This window comes from Enhydra lutris, unplaced genomic scaffold, assembly GCF_002288905.1.
Source record: "Enhydra lutris kenyoni isolate GAN:26980312 unplaced genomic scaffold, ASM228890v2 scaffoldscaffold24, whole genome shotgun sequence".
Lineage (NCBI taxonomy): Eukaryota > Metazoa > Chordata > Mammalia > Carnivora > Mustelidae > Enhydra > Enhydra lutris.
Genome location: NW_019154108.1, coordinates 3,173,687 through 3,195,653, shown reverse-complemented (window position 1 = coordinate 3,195,653; position 21,967 = coordinate 3,173,687). Strand labels below are relative to the sequence as shown.

General features: G+C 39.7%; 1 protein-coding gene across 3 annotated transcripts in view; it reads right to left on the bottom strand.

Annotated features, from left to right (window-relative positions):
- The window catches only part of LOC111150662 (flavin containing monooxygenase 2), a 29,368-nt gene extending 10,666 nt beyond the window's left edge, over positions 1-18,702 (bottom strand). Inside the window, exons 1-4 of one of the 3 annotated variants that reach the window (XM_022508173.1) lie at positions 18,647-18,702; positions 18,225-18,362; positions 4,110-4,298; positions 630-792 (exon numbers count right to left, since the gene is read on the bottom strand). In XM_022508173.1, coding sequence (XP_022363881.1) covers positions 630-792; positions 4,110-4,298; positions 18,225-18,356 — 484 coding nt within the window. In that variant the 5' untranslated portion in view covers positions 18,357-18,362; positions 18,647-18,702. Of the gene's footprint in view, positions 1-629; positions 793-4,109; positions 4,299-9,437; positions 9,503-18,224; positions 18,363-18,646 lie in introns of those variants that run through there. The other 2 variants (XM_022508170.1, XM_022508172.1) reach the window with 2 other exon arrangements.
- Positions 18,703-21,967: the final 3,265 nt, after the last annotated feature.

The following is a 21,967-nucleotide window of genomic DNA, read 5'->3' as shown; positions in this document are numbered from 1 at the left end:
ATATAAAATTCCTGGACACTGTAGGGTTGCAAAATTTCTCACCTCAAAATGTGTCTCCTTGGCATGTGGATAATGTTAGGCTAACATTTTTTAAGAAACAGAAGGCTTAGAAAAACCTCTTTCCCTCCTAACTGCCTAAAAATATTTAGATAGAGGACCTGCTCCAGGAAGGGGGCTGTCACCCTGGATAACTACAGTATAATAGGAACTGGGTGAGGTAGATGGGGAGGAACACAGCAGTCTGTTTGTTGAAATTCCTCTCTGTGTCCCACCGTTTCTGAGTGGTTCAGCAAACATTAGTTTACCAAACACTTACCTTTTTCATCTCCCTGTGAATTGTCATCTTTCCCTTTGTGGTCCCCAACCCCGACGTCCTTCTCTTTAGCTCCGAATGGCACATGAACAGCAGCTGCCTGACTGCCCGTGGGCCTCATATTCTTATGGACTCTGCATGCATAATTGCATTTCATTTTTTCCTATTAATCTGTTTCATGTCATTTCATTTTTTCCTATTAATCTGTTTCATGTTAACCCTTAGACTAAGCCCAAAGAATGTTGGAAGGTAAGAGAAAATCTTTCCTCCCCAACAACCCCTGCTCTGAAAAGCTGGGAGTCCTCGTGGGCCTCACCTGGAAACGATTCCTGCGGCATGTGAGGGAGGTTGTGGTGGCCGCTGCAAACCATAACTGCGTCAAAGACGGCACTTTGCTTCTTGCTGTTGCACTCGGTGACAACCTCCCATTGGCCTGAGGATGAGAAATCCGGGTGTTTTTTCACACTGAGGACAGTTGTCTTGAACGAACACAGAGAAGCCATCATTGAACATTACTCTGGCATAACAGGGGCCTCACTGAGTATCCTGGGAGTGGGAATGGGTGGAGTGCACTGTATGACTCCATGTGGGTTCCATTTGAATCCTGTTCAAGCCACTTAAGACAAAGACTGCTAGGTGTCCCCTTCTCATTCTTCTTCGGCAGGGAGCTACCAAGGCTATGGTACTTTGTACAAGACTCAGCCACGGGAACCAGTCTGTTAAGGATTGAAAAAGGACTTGAGAGAGAGAGACAGAAAAACACAAAGTCTGGGCAAGATATGGAACACATGCCCATCATTCAAATGATCACATGGTCAGTATTTATTAAGAATCTTTTATGTGTCTGCCTCTGCGAAGACGGTGTGTTAGAGAAGATATTTCAGGCAAAGCACTTTGCACCGTGTCTGTCACGATGTCTGGCATCCTGTGAATGGTAGTTGTTCACATTATTATTTTTCAAACAGAGTACATTATGTTAGCAATATAGTTCATGATCTCATTTGGATGAAATAATTTATGCTCATTAATTTTTTTTAATGTAGCTCACACTGTCTGGAAGTCTATGAATTTTTTAGAAGTATCCATAAAGGTGTTACATCTTTTTTAAAAAATTTAATTTTTTCAGTGTTCCAAGATTCGTTGTTTATGCACCAGTGCTCCATGCAATATGTGCCCTCCTTAAGACATCTTTGATGTGTAACAAACAACGTCAAGTGGAAGTAAAGTTTTTCTCACTGCTAGAATAATGGCATGCTTCTCTTGGTTATGAGTATTTGAGTCCCATGTACATGCTTTTCAAATTTTCAGATATTTAAAAAATGCTGGGTTGGCAATTTTTGAAGGTGTTTCAATTGAAAAAATATATGGAGATTATTAGCATAAAGCTTGCAAAGGACTATAAAATGTCCAGGCATTTTTGGCTGAGATTAAAGATTTCAGATTTGCAGTTTAGGGTAATAGATTAGTTAAAGTACTGTGAATTATTGCTATTCAAAATTTGGTTTGAGAACCAACCAAATTCAACAGAGCCTTTTACAGTCTAACATCTTGTGGCTTATACCAACTCAGAGACCAATAATGGAAATGAGTGTCCATTGGGGAACCCCTCTCTAAGCTCCAGGAAACACAACAGCAGTAATATAATAAATAAGAAAAATAGTTCTCTTGCAACTTTAACCTGATCTTTCAAAGAGCAGATAATAAAAAGTACATATCATAAGAGGGCAATATATCTGTTAAATAAATTAATAGTCATATGGACAAAGAACTATAAAAGCTTCTGGCATAAAAAAAATCTGTTATTCGTAGGATGGCTCCACCAGGAAATGAGTAATAGTTTTCTAATGTAGTACATTAGATATATTTTAATGGCATTTACAAATATAGATTTCCACCACAATCAGCTATTATAAATTAATATAATACAAACCTGGAACAAAACTGAAATTACTGAGGAAATGAGAAGTGTCACAAAAAAATTAGTTCACTGATAGACCTAAATGTGAGACAGGAATCCATCAAAATCCTAGAGGAGAACACAGGCAGAGGCAAGGGAAACAAAAGCAAAAATGAACTATTAGGACTTCATCAGGATAAAAAGCTTTTGTACAACAAAGGAAACAATCAACAAAACTAAAAGGCAACTAATAGAATAAGAGAAGATATTTGCAAATGACTATCAGATAAAGAGCTAGTATCTAACATCTATAAAAAACTTATGAAACTCAACAGCAAAAACCAAAAACCCCAGTCAAGAAATGACTTGAACAGACATTTCTCCAAGAAGAAAGGCAAATGGCTAACAGACACATGAAAAAATGCTCAACATCACTCAGCATCAGGTAAATAAAAATCAAAACCACAGTGATCAGAATGGCTCACAGGGGTCAGACTGGCTAAAATTAACAAGTCAGGAAACAATAGCTGTTGGCAAGGATGCGGAGAAAGGGGAACCCTCCTACACTGTTGGTGGGAATGCAAGCTGGTGCAGCCACTCTGGAAAACAGCATGGAGGTTCCTCAAAAAGTTGAAAATAGAGCTACCCTACAACCCAGCAATCGCACTACTGGGTATTTACCTAAAGGATACAAACATAGTAATCCGAAGGGGCACATGTACCCCAATGTTTATAACAGCAATGTCCACAATAGCCGAACTATGGGAAGAGCCCATATGTCCATCAACAGATGAATGGATAAAGAAGATGCAGTTATGTATTTACAACGGAATATTAGTCAGCCATAAAAAAGAATGAAATCTTGCCATTTGCAGTGATGTGGATGGAACTAGAGGGTATTATGCTAAGTGAAATTAATCAGAGAAAGATAATGATCATATGATTTCATTCATATGGAATTTAAGAAACAAAACAGATGAATATCAAGGAAGGGAAGGAAAAATAAAATAAGATAAAAACAGAGAGGGGGGCAGACCATAAGAGACTCTTAACCATAGGGAACAGACTGGGGGTTGCTCGAGGGGAGCGGGGTGGAGGTATGCGGTAAGTGGGTGATGGGCATCAAGGAGGACACATGGTGTAATGAGCACTGGGTGTTATATGCAACTGATGAATGACTAATTTCTGTCCCTGAACTAAACTGAATTTAGATTAAAAAAAGAAAATAAAAAATTAGCTCACTAATAGTTATTTATTCAGAGATATAATATAATTTTATTTACTAAGCATAGTTACTAGTGTTCGAAGTGTAGGTTATTGATAAAAATTCAGCATGTTTAGTGAGAATATTGTTTTCTTCTTGTTGATTCTTTGTTTTTGAGGGAGCAGAGGAAAGCTAGCATGCAAAATGATCCAGCCGTCCTTATGTTGCTAGAGAAGGCACCATGCCACTCCCCGGAATACCAAAAATAGTTTCTACAGGCTTATGAAGTGAATGGGGAACTGTGAGCTCATTTAGTACATTTTTTTTCTTAGAAATTCCATTTCTAAAGAGATGATCAGAACATGAAATAGTAGTTTGATTTTTCCTTCTGTTCTTTCAAGGGAAACGAGGCTAGGAACCCGTAGTGGTTACAGACATTAGCTTAACTGCAGTTTCGTTTTCCATATCATCATTAGTCAAGCCCTTAGTATTAACAGGTGATTTTCCTCTTCTGCTAAAGTGTGTGTTATCTATAATATCACTACCTTTTAGGTCTTCTATTCTGTTCTTCCAGCAAAAAATTGGATTGGAATACTTTGTTTTCCTCACAATTTCTTTCATTACCAGAGTAACTTCTTTGTTTACATGTGAGCTGAACCCATGTAGAGAAAACCATTCCCCCCAAAATACAATACCTGGAACTGAATATATTTTAGAAGATCAAACTTTCTGGCAAAAATCCTGAAGTATTCCAGGAGCTTAGAATGGTGCAGGAAGTTTGGAAAGTCTTCAGGCATTGGAAAGTCACTGAAACAGGACATTTCTTTGCTTGTGTTGGTGATGACAGATTGATAGATACTTGCTCGGCCATCTTCAACATTTTCCTGAAGAATCAAATAAAAAGAGTGATAATCATGTTGCATTTAAAATAATCCCTTGGTGTTTCACACTTCTTCCAAACCTAACTCTTGGGAAATGTGATCCTCTTTCATTGTCGTAGCATGACGGCAGTGTCTGGGTGATGGGGTTTAGTATATGTGCTCTATCATCCCATGGGATAGGGCCTAGTTGGGGCCCTCCACTGTTGCTCACTGGTGGGATTATTACCGCTGGTGGAACTGAGCGTGGGGACGATCCTTCTTTTGCCACATTGCAGGGTATTAATATCCCTGGTCTCTATGTACTTAATGCCAGCCATTGGGGCAATTAGGCCCATTCTGAAAATTCCCCTGGGGAGGTTACACCCACCTTCCTTTAGGAACCAATAAACTCTGGGATACTGATCGGAAAACCTAAGGGAGAATTTCAATTAAAATGAATACTTCTGGGGGCAGCTAGTTTTCACATGTTAACATGAACGCACCATCTTCATTTTATGCTTTATGCAAATCAACCTTCCTCAGGTGATAAAAATGAATAACATTAGTACCAATCAAATCTTTTTTTTTTTTTAAATTTTATTATTTATTTGACAGACAGAGATCACAAATAGGCAAAGAGGCAGGCAGAGAGAGAGAGGGATAAGCAGGCTCCCTGCTGAGCAGAGAGCCCGATGTGGGGCTCGATTCCAGGGCCTTGGGATCATGACCTGAGCTGAAGGCAGAGGTTTAACCCACTGAGCCACCCAGGTGCCCCAGTACCAATCAAATCTTAAGCTTGAATGTAAATGTTGGCGAGTACGCTTTGGTAAAATCGGAGGTAGCTCATAGTATGGTTGAGTTTATAATTTCCTCTAAGCACTGTGCATACAGATAATATTCTTTGTGTTTAATTATATAAGAGCCAAATATGGTGATTCAATGTCTCTGAAATCAGCAGGTTCTCAAAGAGGCTTGCATAAGAACATTTAAATAACGCCACCAGAGAAGTCCTCAATAAATGCTTCTGGGCAATTTGAGGCTAGTGTTTGAATATTAAAATGCCAGAATTTATTCATCCAGAGTTCAGGGTCGTTGTATCCTTTTGTATGAGAGGGAAACCCCTTCATATTCTAATGCAAACTCCCTTAGCATTCAAACACTTACACACCGTTCACACCACACCAGAAAACTCTCATCACCTAGGAAGCCGGCTGGCCCTAATCTCAAAGACTTAATGACTAAACTGTGGAATCTCAGCTCTTTTATCAGCAAAGATTTTATGTGCATTGGGCCTTGCTGTGTCCCAAGTTCAGGATTATTAGTACCAAGATGAGTTACCAAAGCTAAAACAATGTTTGTGTTTAGATTATGTCATTTAAGAGCAGTGTGTAGAGGACCTGCTAAATCAGTCTTTGTTTATAAGGATTCTCCTGAAATCTTAGCAGTGGTATGATCTGAGCCTTGACTCCGGACTGATAAAGTTAAATGCGTTTTTCTTGTTCATGTTCAGAAAGGCATTTGGCTCCTGGCCTATGGTAGGCGTGAATGAATGAATGAATGGATGAATGAATGAACGAGAAAGAGAGAGAGAGAATAAATGTGTAAGAGAGGAGCTGCAAATTGCATAATTCTAGAGTCATACTGATATGTAAACTATTTCTGGATGTTTCCACATGGTGGAACACAATGCCCTTGGTAAGACTAAGTGTCGAACTTTCCTATCCAACCAAAGTCTCAAACTTAGAAATACAGTTGACCCTCAAACAACATGGGCTTGAACTGTGTGGGTGCACTTACACTTGGGTGTTTGACAGTACAGTACTTAGGATTTTCTGATAATGTTTCTTTTCTTTAGCTTGCTGTAGTGTAAGAATATGGTATATAATACACATAACATACAAGGGGTATGTTAATCAACTATTGATGTTATCAGTAGGGCTTCTGGTCATCAGTGGGCTATTAGTAGTTATGTTCTGGGAGAAACAAAAGTTCTATGTAGATTTTCAGCTGTGGCCCCAACTCCCATGATGTTCAAGGATCAACTATATTTCATGAGGCAGAGAAATACCAATTTTTTCCTCAAGACCAGATAACTTTATAAGTAGTACAGAGTAGAGTTAAACTTGAGAGTCCTAGAGTCTGACGGGGGTTGATATCCTGATTCTACCACCTTTAATGGCTTTATAGCCATGGACAAGTCACTTAAGTCAATTACCTCAGTTTCTCTGTAAAATGAGGTTCACTAATAATTAGGACATTGAACAATTGTTATCAGGCTGAGATTAGATAAAGTGCTTAGCACAAAGCCTGACTTTAAATAAGAGCCCAACACATGTTTGCCTCTGTTGCTACAATTATAGGTCATGAGGGTTAATCTTACTAAACCAGTCACAGATTTGAAATAGCTACACTAAGATTGTTGTACTATAGCCGACATGATAGTTTTTTCAAGCACCAATAAAATGGCTTTGAAATGTGGTTGGTTCCTCTGTCAGGTCAATTTTTTTTTTTTTTAAGATTTTATTATTTATTTGACAGTGAGAGAGAGACAGTGAGAGAGGGAACACAAGCAGGGGGAGTGGGAGAGGGAGAAGCAGGCTTCCTGCTGAGCAGGGAGCCCGATGTGGGGCTCGATCCCAGGACCCTGGAATCATGACCTGAGCCAAAGGCAGACGCTTAATGACTGAGCCACCCAGGCGTCCCTGTCAGGTCAATTTTAAGGGCACTTGGAGTGATGCGAACTGGTTCTGATGTCCGAGCTCTATAGTAATTTCAGAGTCTGGGCAAGACTCCCCTCTGGGAGTTGTATTGGTGTCGTTTGTCAATAATTGATGATGACATCACAATTTTTTCCCTGAAGATCATGTAATAATCTTTATTATGGTCGATTGGCATACAGGGGTTAAAAAAACGCTTTATTTCTGCATGTACTTCTTCCTATGTTGGCCGAAGCAGATGTCTATGTGTTTAGATAAATCAGGGTAAAACTGGGGTTTGGTGAGGTTTTACAAAGGGAGAATGATTCTTATTAGTAAACAAATACGTATCAATCACCTCTCCTGTCCAGACCCTGAGCTTGGAGTTAGGGACAAGAATAAAAACAGGACACACAGTTTTCTATCTTTAGGGAGCTTATTACTACATTGAATGAAATGCATTTGGGCTTTTAGGATGGAAAGATGGAGACAGAATGAGATGACAAGCCCAAAACAGGAAGACACAGCTTTCAAAACAGATAAATGTAACTCATATACATAATTAAAAATGTAAGCAGGGCCGGGGTATCTGGGTGGCTCAGTATCTGACTCTTTTTTTTTTTTCTTTTCTTTTTTTTTAAGTGTCTGACTCTTGATTTCAGCTCAGGTCTTGATCTCAGGGTCTTGAGTTCAAGCCCTGCACTGGGCTCCATACCCAGCGTGGAGCTGATTTTAAAAAAAAGCTGATTGGAGCGCCTGGGTGGCTCAGTGGGTTAAGCCTCTGCTTTTGGCTCCTGGGATGGAGCCCCGCATCGGGCTCTCTGCTCAGCGGGGAGCCTGCTTCCCCCTCTCTGCCTGCCTCTCTGCCTACTTGTCATCTCTGTCTGTCAAATAAATTTAAAAAAAAAATTAAAAAAAAAAGCTGATTAAAAAAAATATATATATATATATATAAAACCCAAAAATGATATTTAAGCACAAATACTGATAGTATGAATTTCCTAGTGGACAGAATATATTACAATTTATCTATTTAAAATAAATGGTCACATGATAAATATTCTCTTAATATGGAATTTTCTGAATGTCAGAAGACTATATAGCAAAATCAAATTACCTTGGTCAGCAGTAATTTAGAATTTATGACCTTTTGATCAAAGGTTGGACTGAAGTTTACCTTTGACTCTGTAAAAATAAGAAGGTTGTAAAGGCTAATCTAAGTTTAAGGAAGATTATAAGGGTAATATTTAATCTGCTAGAGGGAGCAAGCTTATATAGTGAAAATAGATTAACTTATTACAAATGTGAATTACAAAAACTTACAAATTCGTCATTTTCATTGTGAAGCATTGTTATATTGACCTCTACCAATCAATATTTTGTTCCCATGCTGGTGACTCTAAGCAGTTGGAAATAACACAATTGTAAATCTTTACAAATATTCTGTCATTCCAAATTTTCACTCTTTCAGGTGGACCTTGTATCTATCTGCTCCATTGCTTGAAATGAGTAAGACTGAAATTATTTTTATGTTGTTGTGCTACTGTTTGGGACAAAAACTGTGGTTCCCAAGTGCCATTCAGTGCACTAGTTGTCTTATAAGGATTCAGGGGATCTTTGAAAAAATATAAAATCCAAGTAGGTCTGGTTTGGGCCCAGCCATCTGTATTTTAGAAGGGCTCTGCTACTGATTCTTAGGCACTGAACACAGGAACCATCATGTTTATTAGACCGTCACTGGTTCTGCTTTCTCTCCACTAGGCTGGTGTCTCTCTAGATCTCTGGCTTTGATCACCCATGGTGACCCCCAGTTAAACTCCCTGACCCCAGTATTGCCCACTTTCTGTACCGCCTTCAGGGTAAAGTGTATACTCCTTGGCATGGGACACACGTTTCTCATGAAGAGACCCTGGCTGTCTTCTCTAGCCTCATCAGTCACCACCCATCGTCCTGTGTCCTTCAGTCTAGCTATATGGCGTGACTTTATCTTCTCTAAGCATGTCAGCTTTCTCAAGATTCTGTATTTTTGCACATGCCACTCTCTCTGCCTAGAACACTCTTTCTCCTTATTCTCATGCCTGATCCCTGCTTCTTGTCAAGACAAATGAAAGCATTACACCCTGAAGGCAGCTTGCCCAATTCTGTACTGCGTGAGTTTCCGTGCTGCCCGTAACCCTTGTAAAACTGCACTCTGATGCGGATTCTCTTGAGTATCTCTACTCCTGCTGGGACATCTGGAGACTTCAGTGACTGCTGCGCATTTTCAGGACTCTGAAGCTTAGTGAGGGAAAGCCTCACTAAAATGCAGGTGGGAGGTTTTGGCCCCAACACTTCTGGTCAGTTGCAGACCCGGCAGGAAGCGATGGGCTTGACCTCGCACACCGATGCTACTCTACTCTTCCATCGGAGGAAGAGACACTTTCCTCATCCCCTTGGCAACAGCTCAGCCAATGAGAAGCCACCATACCTTGAACTCCTGGTTTACTTCAAAGGACTTTCAGTTCAGAACAGTCTTCCCAACTTACCCCTTTTCTCCTTAAAAAAAAAAAAAAAAAAAGTCCATTTGCTTTGTTCCTTGGACTTGCCTATGGTTTTGCCACAGCCAGATTGCAATTCTCGTTTATTCCTCAGCAAACCCATTTTTTGCTGGTAAAATAACTGGCAATTTTTATTTTTAAGGTAAACAGAACTTAGTATATGCTGGGGATATCATACAAAATCATTTAATATGTTGAAAGAATGAAAGAGCATGTAATGTTAACCAGAAGCATTTTTTCGTCACTGCAGATAGGACTTAATGATACTAAAATGGACATTCAGTAGCATAGTGGGAATAAGTGAATGTTTTGGTAGTAGGATGCTATAAACTTTTTTCTGTTCTATTACACACAAACGTTACTTTTAAAAAAATATATGGCAAGTTAACCAGTGTATATCTTAAGCTACTGGTGAACAGGTTTAATTAAGGACCATGCCTAGTAGTTGATATTTCATTGCTTGGAGAGTTACAGATATCTAACATGTTAAATTTGGTTCCATTAAATGGGCAGCAAGTACAAAAACTTAAGTTCTACTGTGCGCTGAATTTGCTGTGTTTGATTCTGGGGATAAATTTACCTGGGGAAATGCCTGACAGTAAAACAAGGGAAAGGCAGTCATTTCTTCTGGAGAGCAAATGGCTGTTTGCTCCCAAACCGTGAAGAGGAACAGAGTTTGACACCTTGGAGTATATCCGTTTAACATGGGGATTATTTTAAACTGGTTATTTTTAAGAAACAGCAGGCAGAGGGCAAGCTCTGAAAACCAAGCAGAAGTTATCCTTCTGTAAGAGATACTTACATGTAGAAGGGACATCTCTGCTCATAAGGGTGTCTCCCTCGAGGTACCAGGGGTGAAGGGCATGAGTCAATCTCTAGGAACTCTTCCCCTCCCCTCCCAGGGGTAAGTAGCCTTTATTGTTGTAGAGAAGTGTGAGGTTCACAGAAAAATCAAGCAGAGCATACAGAGCCCCAATGTGTCCCTCACCTCCACACACACACAGCCCCCCACACCAATATCATGTCACACCTCATGGTACATTTCCCCAAATTGGTGAACCTATCCTGACCCAACCTTATCCCTCAGGGTCAGTAATGTGCTGACCTCGCTTTACATGACCGACGTCATCTGATTTAGAAATCAGTAATTTACCGATTTACTGACCTCACCTGAGATCTCACTCAGGTTGTACATCTGATGGGTTTTGACAGAGGCATGATGACAGGTACCCAGCGCCACAGTCTCATACACAATAGTGCTGTCAGCCTCCAGGTCCCCTGCACTCTGCATTTCATCTTTCTTTCCTCCCCCACCCATGGAAACCACTGATTTTTATTGTCTCATAATTGTGTCTTTGCAGGATGTCCTATGGTTGTGATCATACCCGATGCAGCTCTTCAGGTTGGCTTGTCTTATTTAGATCTACGGAAGGTTCTCCCATACCTTTTCAAAGCCTAGAGCTCTTCTCTGAAAGATCCATTCCTTAGCGTTTTAGAGCTATATTCCTTTGTTTGAAGGTACCACAGTTTCTTTATCCATTGACCCACCGAAGGAAATCTTGATCGCATCTGAATTTGGGCAACTAGGGATGAAAGTGCCACGAACAAAAACATGCAGATGCCATGTGGACTTGTCTTCAGTTCTTAACCTAAATACCAAAAAATGCAATTGCGGGATCATTGGTAACAATGTTGACTTATAAGAAACCGCTTGGAAAACTTTGTTTTCCAAAGTAGCTGCAGATCCTGCCTCCCACAGGCAGTGAGGGAGACCTCCTGTTGCTCCACATCCCCAAGAGCATTTGAGGTCCACAGCAATTTCCTTTTTTTTTTTTTTAATTAAAAGAAGAAGTGGATTGGAGAAAGAGATGAAGAAAGTAGCTTGGAACACTGAAAGAATAAAATTAAATAAAAAAACAAAACATTTTAGTTGGTAGATAGGAAAAAAAAAGCTGTCATCACCCAGAAGAATTCAATTGAGTCAGAAACCGAGAGCAAGCAGAGAATTTCACGGTCATCCACCTCTGTTCCGTCGGACACGTCACCACCACGTCCCGCCTTTCCTGACCGAAAGCACCACTCTGTTACTTTTCCGTTCACACGCCATCGCCTGAGCTAGACCTACTGGCTGCCCAACTGAACAAGACAGAGCGAGTTTCTCACTCTCTGCGGGTGAGCTGACTCAGCTGTTGAATAGGAAACCCAACGCCTCGTGGACTCGAAGCACTGAGTGAGGATGAGGCGTTACGTTTCACATTCTCTGGCCGCAGCTAGTAAGTGAAGGTTAGTGCCATTCATTTTATTGCCACTGTTATTATTTTTTTATGCCGAGTGAAATAAGTCAAGCAGAGAAAGTCAATTATCATTGGTTTCACTTACTTGTGGAGCATAAGGAATAACACGGAGGACACTAGGAGAAGGAAAGGGAAAGTGAATTGGGGTAAATTGAGGGGGAGACGAACCATGAGTGACTGTGGACTCTGGGAAACAAACTGAGGGTTTTGAGGGGTGGTGTGTGAGCCTGGTGGTGGGTATTAAGGAGGGCACGGATTGCATGGAGCACTGGGTGTGGCGCATAAATGATGAATCTTGGAACACTGAAAAAAAATGAAGTACACAATTAAAAAAAAAAATAACAAAAATGCTGTACCTTAAAAAAAAATCTCTAGAAACTCTTATCAAGGAGAAGGCAATGCTTTAAATCAGCACAACAACCTTCCCCTTACTTACTGCTTTTCCTGGTCACCTGCTCCCCACCCTCCACATCTTCTCTTGTTTTTAGCTGAAGATGGTATTTAAGGTGGTGGCCACTTCCGGGAATTGCTCAGTTTTCCTGGGTCTCTCCCAGGTACAGAAGAGATATACATGTTATTAAATGTTTGTTCCTTTTCTTCCTGTTGTTCTGTCTTATATCAATTTGATTATTGGACCAGACAAGGAACCTAGAAGGGCAAAAGGGAAAACTTTCTTGCCCCTCTACTGGTCCTGGTCCTGTATAATGTTAAACTTTAAGTGAACAGAATGTGCTGTTAAAATGAATGAGCTGTTTGAGAGACTGGGTGACTCAGTCGGTTAAGCGTCTGCCTTTCAGCTCAGATCATGATCCCATGGTCCTGGGATCGAGTCCTGCATCAGGCTCCTTGCTCTGCCTGCCGCTCACCTTGCTTGTGTGCTCTCTCTCTCTCTCCATCAGACAAATTAATAAAAACTTTTTTTTTTTTTTAAAGAACAAAGTGAAACAAAAGAACAAAGTGAAACTCATGACTGTGAGCCACGGGAAAGATAGACAGGAGTGCACGTACCGGTCAGTGCAGAGATGGTAGCATGTGGAGAGTTCCATTTGGTGATACCCCACATGTCTGTTTCACATTTTTATCTTCCTATTTTCAACATTTAAGTAAATAACTTTGATGCACACAAATCCAGGTGATCAAATTTGTGTGTATCCAAAGCATAGAATTGAAAGAATTGAAATAGAATGGACAATTGAAATTTCAAATAAACGTTTCTTTTATAAATTATTTTTTTAAGGATTAATTAATTTATTTGACAGAGATTACAAGTAGGCAGAGGCAAGCAGAGAGGGAGGGAAGCAGGCTCCCCGCTGAGCAGAGAGCCTGATGTGGGGCTTGATCCCAGGACCCTGAGACAATGACCTGAGGTGAAGGCAGAGGCTTAACCCACTGAGCCACCCAGGCGCCTCCAAATGAACGTTTCTTGACGAAGGGTAAAACCAACAAAATACTGTTTAACATTCACAAATGTGATTTCCTATAAACTGGATTAAAAATTCAGTTTCATGGGGTGCCTGGGTAGCTCAGTTGTTAAGCATCTGCCTTCGGCTCAGGTCATGGTCCCAGAATCCTGGGATCGAGGCCCGTGTTGGGCTCCCTGCTTGGTGGGAAGCCTGCTTCTCCCTCTCCCACTCCCCCTGCTTTTGTTCCCTCTCTCGCTGTGTCTCTATCAAATAAATAAAATCTTAAAAAAATTCATTTTCACAAGAATAGAGTAATAGTGACCCGCATCATCAGTGGTTCAAATAAAAAAGATCCAGAACTTTTTTTTAAGATTTTATTTATTTGTCAGAGAGAGAGAGAGCACAAGCAGAGGGAGCAGCAGGCAGAGGAAGAAGCAGGCTCTCCGCTGATCAAGGAGCCCAATGCGACACTCGATCTCAGGACCCTGGGATCATGATCCAAGCTGAAGGCAGAGGCTTAATCAACTGAGCCACCCAGGCATCCCAAGATCTAGAACTTTTAATTGTTCCCAAACTCAGTATAAATGATTGGAGTTACATGAGACAAAGCATAGGGAGAACTTATGTATGTTTAATATCAATCTTGTGGCTACTTCTAGGACCTATCAACTACCATTTATTATGAGTCACTATGAGTAAGCCACTTACCCTTGGTTTTCTTACATTTCAGTTGAAATTAATAATAAATAATGTAAGAGAATATTGTGAGTATAAAATGAGATAGTTCATGTGAAAATAATATGAGCAATAGCTTTAATTTGTAAATGCAGAAAAAGCTAATGCAACATTAAATTTGTTTTAGTAAAGGCAGACCACCTGGCCAAATGAAGCAAAAGTCACAGAGGGCAACTGTTAGAGCAACTGATTATAAATTCTTTGAGGGCAGTGATTGTGTCCAATTCATTTCCCATTGTCTGAAGCAATGCCAAACACCTCTTTCATTCTGAAAAATATATATATTATAAAAATAAATTGGCTTGGAATATTGGATCTTGTGGGAGTCACATTTTAAGAGAGAAAGTAAAATTTCAGGTTGAATCTAGAGGAAAGAAACCAAGATGGAGAGATATTTAGAGACCATTATATGAAGAGTAATCAAAATAACTGAATATATGTAGCTGGGAAAAGATATATTTATATCCAAAATGTAAAAAACAATGTATATTGGTAATTTTCCTGTGAACACAGGTATCAGGAACAATGAAAGAGGCAGAGAAGGTTAGTGGCTAAAGGAAGGTCATGTTTTCCTCTCTTAACAGCTCAGTAAGATGATCAACTACGCAGGCTCAGGAATCTTATAGAGCTTCATTTTTGTGCTTTTTCCACACCTGTGTTCCTCTGGACAAGTTGTTCATTCCAAATCTCAGCTTCCTCTTCTTAGGTCCATGAGGATAATCATTATACATACTGAAACCTGAAAGGTTTCAGGACAGCTCCCCCCTTCCCTGCCCCCAAACATGCCACTTGGGCATGTAGATTATTTTGATCTGAAAGCACTTGAGACCCTATGGGCTCAAGAGAAATTTTGTACTCCCTAACCACACAGAAGAATCTAAATTGGGGGTATTTCCCAGAATAAGTGTTATTAGCAGAGAGAAATTTTATCCGAGTGACCCATCTGAACTGTAGGACAAGTACCTTACTGCCAAGCATCTACTGTTCTTATGGTCCTGTGAAGTGTATTTCTTTCCTCTGAAGTCCCAGAACCACACCCCCTTCTCTTTAGTTCAGAATGACATCCATTCCTCATTTTGCCTGTCTTTGGAATTTACATGTTAATGTGGGTTCTCTGTGTGTGTGATGCCTATCAAATGTGATGTTCTCCTGCTAATTTGTCTTATGCCAATTTGACTTAGTCCAGCTGGAAGGACTTTTGAGGGGGCTGGAATTCTTGCTGCCCAACACTACTTTTTAGGGGTATTGTGGGAAAAAAAATGAGGATGTATGGCAAGTACTTTTTCATTGCTGGAAAAATGCTAAAAATATGTTAATTACCCACTCTCCCCATGTTCCAAAACTGCCACAAGGGGCCGCTGGAGAACCTTTTGGAAGAATTCAGCAGTCAGAGTTGGGCACGGGGCAAGTCTCCTTAAATTTTGTTTTAACTGACGTCAGCGCTAAATATGTTACGTGACCTTAGAAGGATTGTTTGTAAATACAGAATATTTACTTATTTTCAGAACTGATTCTGGATGGTAGAGGAGTGAAGAGGCAAAGTTTCCCCAGGGGACTGGGCATGGTGGCTCCCAGCATCCTTTTTCATTCCTTCTCCCTTTGGCAACCCAGGCTGCTGGTAATCAAGACCTACACATGGCTCCCTGGCCAACTGTGAAATCTTGCATCCTGTGTGTTTCACACTGCTGGGAGATTACTTGTCTTCTCTGAGCTGAGAAAATTGTTTGTTTTTTTAATTAGATATAGTTTTGGGAGGTTCAAAATGTGATATTGTTACAGGTTTCAGGAAATTATATACTTAAGCATTTTATATCTAATAAAATTTAATTAATTCACATTGTAATCTAACTTTCCTTTTCTAACCCATAGGAAGGTATCTTTAATTCCGAAACATTAGACACTGGGAACTGGGAATAGGATAGGAGGAAAAATATTTTGGGGCAGAAAGAAATCTTCCTGGAATTCATCAAGTCATATATTTGACAGATCATTCAAAATAGCTCTCACCTGTTCTGTTGCCAAGTTGATGATAATAAAGAAAGGGACCTTTGGCTCTTTGATATTAAGTCCCCAGTCAGGTACTCAAATAGTGACAAATTTATTATTAAATATTAATTTGTTACAACTTCACATTTCTTCCTTAGGTTAAAAAAAATCTACCTGGGTGAAAAAAATGCCAATGGAATCTGTATATGAACCTAGAGTGAACAACAATAAAAAATACATCTTCAGTTAAGACAGGAATAACCACCTTATATCACCCTCTCAGGAAAAGCTAGAATGTTTCTAATGAACAGTTGTTAGTGTGCGAGGAATGTGATTCAAGCTGTTTTTCCAGTTTCCTCTCTGTAAGTTCCATGTCCTGTATAAGGACCAACATCTCCATCCCTAGCTCTGATTGTGTTTGCATAGTTGAATGAATAGATTTTTTTTATTCAGTATTTGTGCAATCTGTTTGCCAAACTTGTCTCATCCTAGGATTCATTTGGGTCTCCTGTTAAAAATAGGTTCCTCTCCTCAAGAGATTTTGATTCAGTAAGTCCGGTCTGGTGTTAAGTATCTTTATTTAATTCATCTATTTGGTGTTAAGTATCTTTAAAAAACTCTATGGGTGTGTATTATAGTCATATACATTTGAAAAACGTGAGGTTAAAAAATCTGTTTTGGCATAAAATTCAGTTCAGACTGGCAAAAAGCCCATGTGCTAGATGTCATGCCTTCCCCCTAACTGGTTGGCTTCTAGGCAGAGCCCTTTGGATGGTGTCTGCTGATACCAGAGTCTGCTTTTAGCATATTAAACCTTTTGCTTCTTCTTCTTCTTTTTCTTTTAAGATTTTATTTACTTATGACAGAGATAGCGAGAGAGGGAACATAAGCACAGGGGAGCTGGAGAGGGAGAAGTAGGCTCCCAGCTGAGCAGGGAGCCCGATGTGGGATTCGATCCCAGGATGCTGGGATCATGATCTGAGCCAAAGCAGACGCTTAATGACCGAGCCATCCAGGCGCCCGTAAACCTTTGGCTTTGGGCTAGAGTGTTCTCACCTGTTTGATCCTTCACTTAGATGTACCTGATATACACTCCTAAAGTTATTGCTCTGGAGTGCTGAGCTGGAACTTTTCTTTAAACTTTTTGAGCAAAAATGCAAGTTGGGCATGGTTGTAAGGAGAGGGTTAGCTGTTTAGAAGTCATAGACACCTGAGTTTGAATACCAGTTCTTCTAAGCTGTATAACTATGATCAAGTTACTTAACTTCCCTCAGATTCTGTTTGCTTAGCCTATAAAATATAAATAGTTATTGTAACTAACATTTATTGCACTCTAAATTTTTTACATGACTGATCTCCCTTAATCTTCAAAACAGCACTGTGAAATAATTACACTGTTCTATTACTATCCCAGTTACACTTAGAAAACTGACACAGGCTTGTAAATCAGTTTGCCCAAGATCTCACACTTAGAAGGTAGCAGGCTAGTCCTTAAACTCAAAACACCGTAGGAAAGAAAAACTATGAATCTATGCAGCTGTCTATCTATACATCTTTCTTATTTTTATGTAAAATCGGATGAATGGACACCATTATCAATTTTTAGGTTTGGCTAATAGAATGAATTGAATGAATATATTTAATATCTTTTTATTTTACTTTATTTTTCTTAACGATTTATTTATTTATCTGAGAGAGAGAGAGTGCGCACAAGCAGGAGGGGCAGAAGGAGTGGGAAGCTCAGGCAGACCCCATGCTTCCTGTGGAGCCCGACAACAAGGCCCATCTCACGTCCCTGAGATCAAAAACCTGAGCTGAAACAGAGTTGGACGCTTAATCGACTGTGCCCCCAAGGCACCCCGATAATATCTTTAAAGGGTTTCCTGACAGTCACCCTAGAGTGTCATCAATAAAGCTAAGCAAACAATGTTTGTCAGATAAAGACAGTCGGTAGTAATAAGAGCACACTCTCTGAAAAAGCATCTGCTCAGTGATTGGAATACTGCGGCATCTTGAAAAGAGTCCCTGTCACTCCCGTTTCATGGTATGTTCCCCAATATTAGTGTGTGGCTTTGAGAATCACAAGAATGAGGGCTGCAAGACAGTTGCAGGTTCCGTAAGGAAAGGTCCTTTGCATGCCTGGCTGGGTCAGGATGGTAATGATCTGGGAGAGATGACAGCCCATTTCTCTAGTTCCTGTGTGGCTGGATGAAATATCTGATCAAAGTTGCTTAGGAAATCCCCAATAAGGCCCATCTGTAAGCACAGTCTGTTCAGGAAACAGGAAGATTTTACTTACTTTGAACCTCCACAGCCCTCCAATATCTTCAGTCTGCTCAAAGCAAGTGGGCACCAGTCCCTCGTCCACACAGCACTTCAGAGAGACCAGGCCACTGACCCCAGCTCCAATCACAGCCACCTTCTTCTCCATGGTCTTCTGTTAAGGAGTGGATCAATCAGTATTGTTTCGCTGGGACAAGAGGTTAAGAAAGCCCTCACGGTGTGGTCAGTAATTAGCTTGAAACTGTAGCAGTAAGTATAATAAGTAGCAATAACTTAATAAATCACCTCACTAGTCAGGTCACAATTTGCTGCAGACTTTGTTTATGATGTCTCGGTTTAGTATTTAAAACCAACCCATTTAATAATGCCAAACCATTTAATAACAGCCGTAGGAGCCAAATCTCATTACAGTCTTTGGAGTCCTGAGCTTTTGCTTACCTTTCTTTTGCCTTTTGGTGCTGTCCCTTCTACAGGATAGTTTTCTCTGTTGGGTGTGGGCTCAGAGGCAGTCAGAGTGCTTTAAATGTTGGGGGAGGCCCTGAAAAATGGGAGGAGCTTCCTGCTCCTTCAGCGTTTTGCAAACTGAAACTCCCTAGCCTTCCTTAGGAGTTCTGAGATTAAGCGAGAGGCTTATGTTCTGAGGTCCAGGGTGGTGATCTTTACAGCGACACCATCATACACTTACACATATCATATGCATAGTATAAAAACCTTTTTATAATGGAGGTGACCAATGTTCATCAACCAACCTGCAAATATGAATAAACATACAAAGAAGTTAAAATTATCCCTAACTCCACCATACAGAGATAATTATAACCAACATGGATATTTTGGCATATCTTTCCAGACATTTGTCTGTCTACACATATACACACCTGAACAAAAATGGAATGACACTCTGTTATTCTCAATTTGATTTTTCACTTTCTAGTATATCAATATCTTTTATATCTATAGCAACACTTTAAAGGTTCGTGAATTCTATTTAGTTGATGGGTTAGTTATCTGTCTAAAAAATATTCGTTACTCTGAGTTAGGCATCATTTTTGGCATATGATTGTGCCCAGATGAATGAAACAGATTATGTTCCTGGTCTCCTAGAATTTACATTCCTGCTCTGGCCTGGCTGTCTTAAACTTGACAACATCTGGATCTGTGCATGCCACCGTCAATGTTCCTAGATTGCTTACCCTGCCCAGACCTATATCTCATCTTGGTGTTTCTGCTTGTGTGTGTACTGGTTGAGATGAACCTCTGGGACTACCAAGATCTTCCTGTCCATTGACCTCTTTTTGACTTGATATAGAAATGACTTATTTTTCATAATTAAAACTTCTATTTTGGATAATTTCCTTTTGCTTATAATCTCAGTTATTAACACTAACATTAATTAAGAAGCCTAAATCAAGGAGATTGAAAACCTTTGTGTACCTTGGATATTGTCTTAACGAGAGATAACGGATTTTTTTTTTTAAAGATTTTATTTATTTATTTGACAGAGAGAGATCACAAGTAGACAGAGAGGCAGGCAGAGAGAAGGAGGGAAGCAGGCTCCCTGCCAAGCAGAGAGCCCGATGCGGAACTCGATCCCAGGACCCTGAGATCATGACCCGAGCCGAAGGCAGCGGCTTAACCCACTGAGCCACCCAGGCGCCCTGAGAGATAACGGATTTTGTTCTTCAACAAGACCAGTAGATCTAAGAACTCTGAGATTTTTTTTAAACATAAATTCATTCAACAAATATTTATTGAACATGTCTTAGGTATCAAACATTTTCTAAAAGCTACAGACACAGAAATGAACAGAAGAAAGAATACTCCCTACCCTCATGGAGCTTGCCTTCTAGTGAAGGGAGTCAGGTAAGCAGTTAATAAAACAGAATAAACAAGTAGAGTAGCTGGTGATAAGGGTTCAGGAGGAAAATAAAGCAGAAAAGTGAGGTCTGAGATGCAGGAGTGGAGGATAGTTTGATAATTTTTTAAAAAAGATTTTATTTTTTGACAGATCACAAGTAGGCAGAGAGGCAGGCAGAGGGGGAGGGGGAAGCAGGCTCCCTGCTGAGCAGAGAGCCTGATGTGGGCTCGATGCAGGGCTCCATGTGGGGCTCAATCCCAGGACCCTGAGATCATGACCTGAGCCAAAGGCAGAGGCTTTAACCCTCTGAGGCACCCAGGCGCCCCTAGTTTGATAGTTTTAAATAGGGTATTCAGGAATCATTATTTTTCTGAAATTTCCGCATTTGAATTGGATCCTGATAAAAGTCTTTCTCTGTCAAATAGAGCAACTCCATGACAAGAGTAAAAGACACAACAAAGATGATCAATGACCACAGAATTAAGGAGCTTTAAAAGAAAGAAAGAAAGATCCATTACCTCACCCATCTATGTTACCTCACCCATCTACCTGGTTTGGGCCCTGCAGTCACTTCCCTGAGCCATTCCTGGAAGAGTCCAAGATCCCTCAATTATGGCTACTCTCATAAGAACAATGTATATATCAACTGTCATATCTCTTCCTCCTTTAATTTTAACTTTCTATTTATTTCAACAGAAAATTTCCTCTTAAGACCATGTTTCTTAAACAACACAGTAAGCCACCTAGACTGAACAGACATGTACAAAACACTCCATCCAATGAAAAGAGCATAAGTGTTCTTCCCAAGTCTACATGGGACATTCTCCAGAATAGAGTATATGTTAGGCACACATTAAGTCTCAACAGATTTAAGAAGATAAATGTGATACAAAATATCTTCTCGTTAGAGAAGTTGTGGTTACACAATGGGTGGTTACACAATGGGATGAATTTAGAAATAAAATAAATAAAACCGGAAAATTCACAAAATTATGGAAATCAACACATTTTAAACAACCAGTGGCCCAAAGAAGAAACCACAAGAGAAGTTAGAAAATACTTAGAGACAAATGAAAATAAAACAACATACCAGAACTTATGGGACACAGCAAAAGTGGTGCTAAGGGGGGAATTTATAGCTATAGATGCTTACATTAAAAAATGAGAAAGATCTCAAATCAACAACCTAACTTTATAACTTAAGGAAGTAGAAAAGAGAAGAACAATCTAAACCCAAAGCCAGCAGAAGGAAGGAAATAATAAAGATTAGAGCAGAAATAAATGAAATATATATGAAATAAGAGAATAAAAACAGTAATGAAAATCAATGAAACCAAAAGTTGGTTCTTTGAGAAGATCAACAAAATTGACAAACATTTAGCTAAATGGACTAAGAAAGAAAAAGAAAGACAAGAAGAGAGAATACTCAAATTACTAAAATCAGAAATGAAATGAGGGATTACTATATATTCTACAGAAATAAGAAAAATTGTAAGATAGTGGTATGAACAATTGTGTGGGAAAAAATTGGATAACCTAGATGAAATGGACACATTTCTTACAAACAAAAAAGCTACCAAGTGTAAATCACAAAGAAATAGAAAAATGGACATCAGAAAAGAAAAAGAAAAGCCTAGGACTTGACGGCTTCACTGGTGAATTCTACCAAACATTTAAAGAACAATCCAATCCTTCTCCAACTTTCTTAAAAAATTGAAGAGGTGGGAACATTTCATAACTTATTCTATGAGGTCAGAATTACCCCAAATACCAAAGCCAAAGACACTACAAAAAAAGAAAACTACAGATCAGTATCCTTTATGAATATTGATGCAAAAATCCTCAATAAAATACTAGCAAATAATTCAGAAGCATATTAAAAGGATTATACTCTATGATTA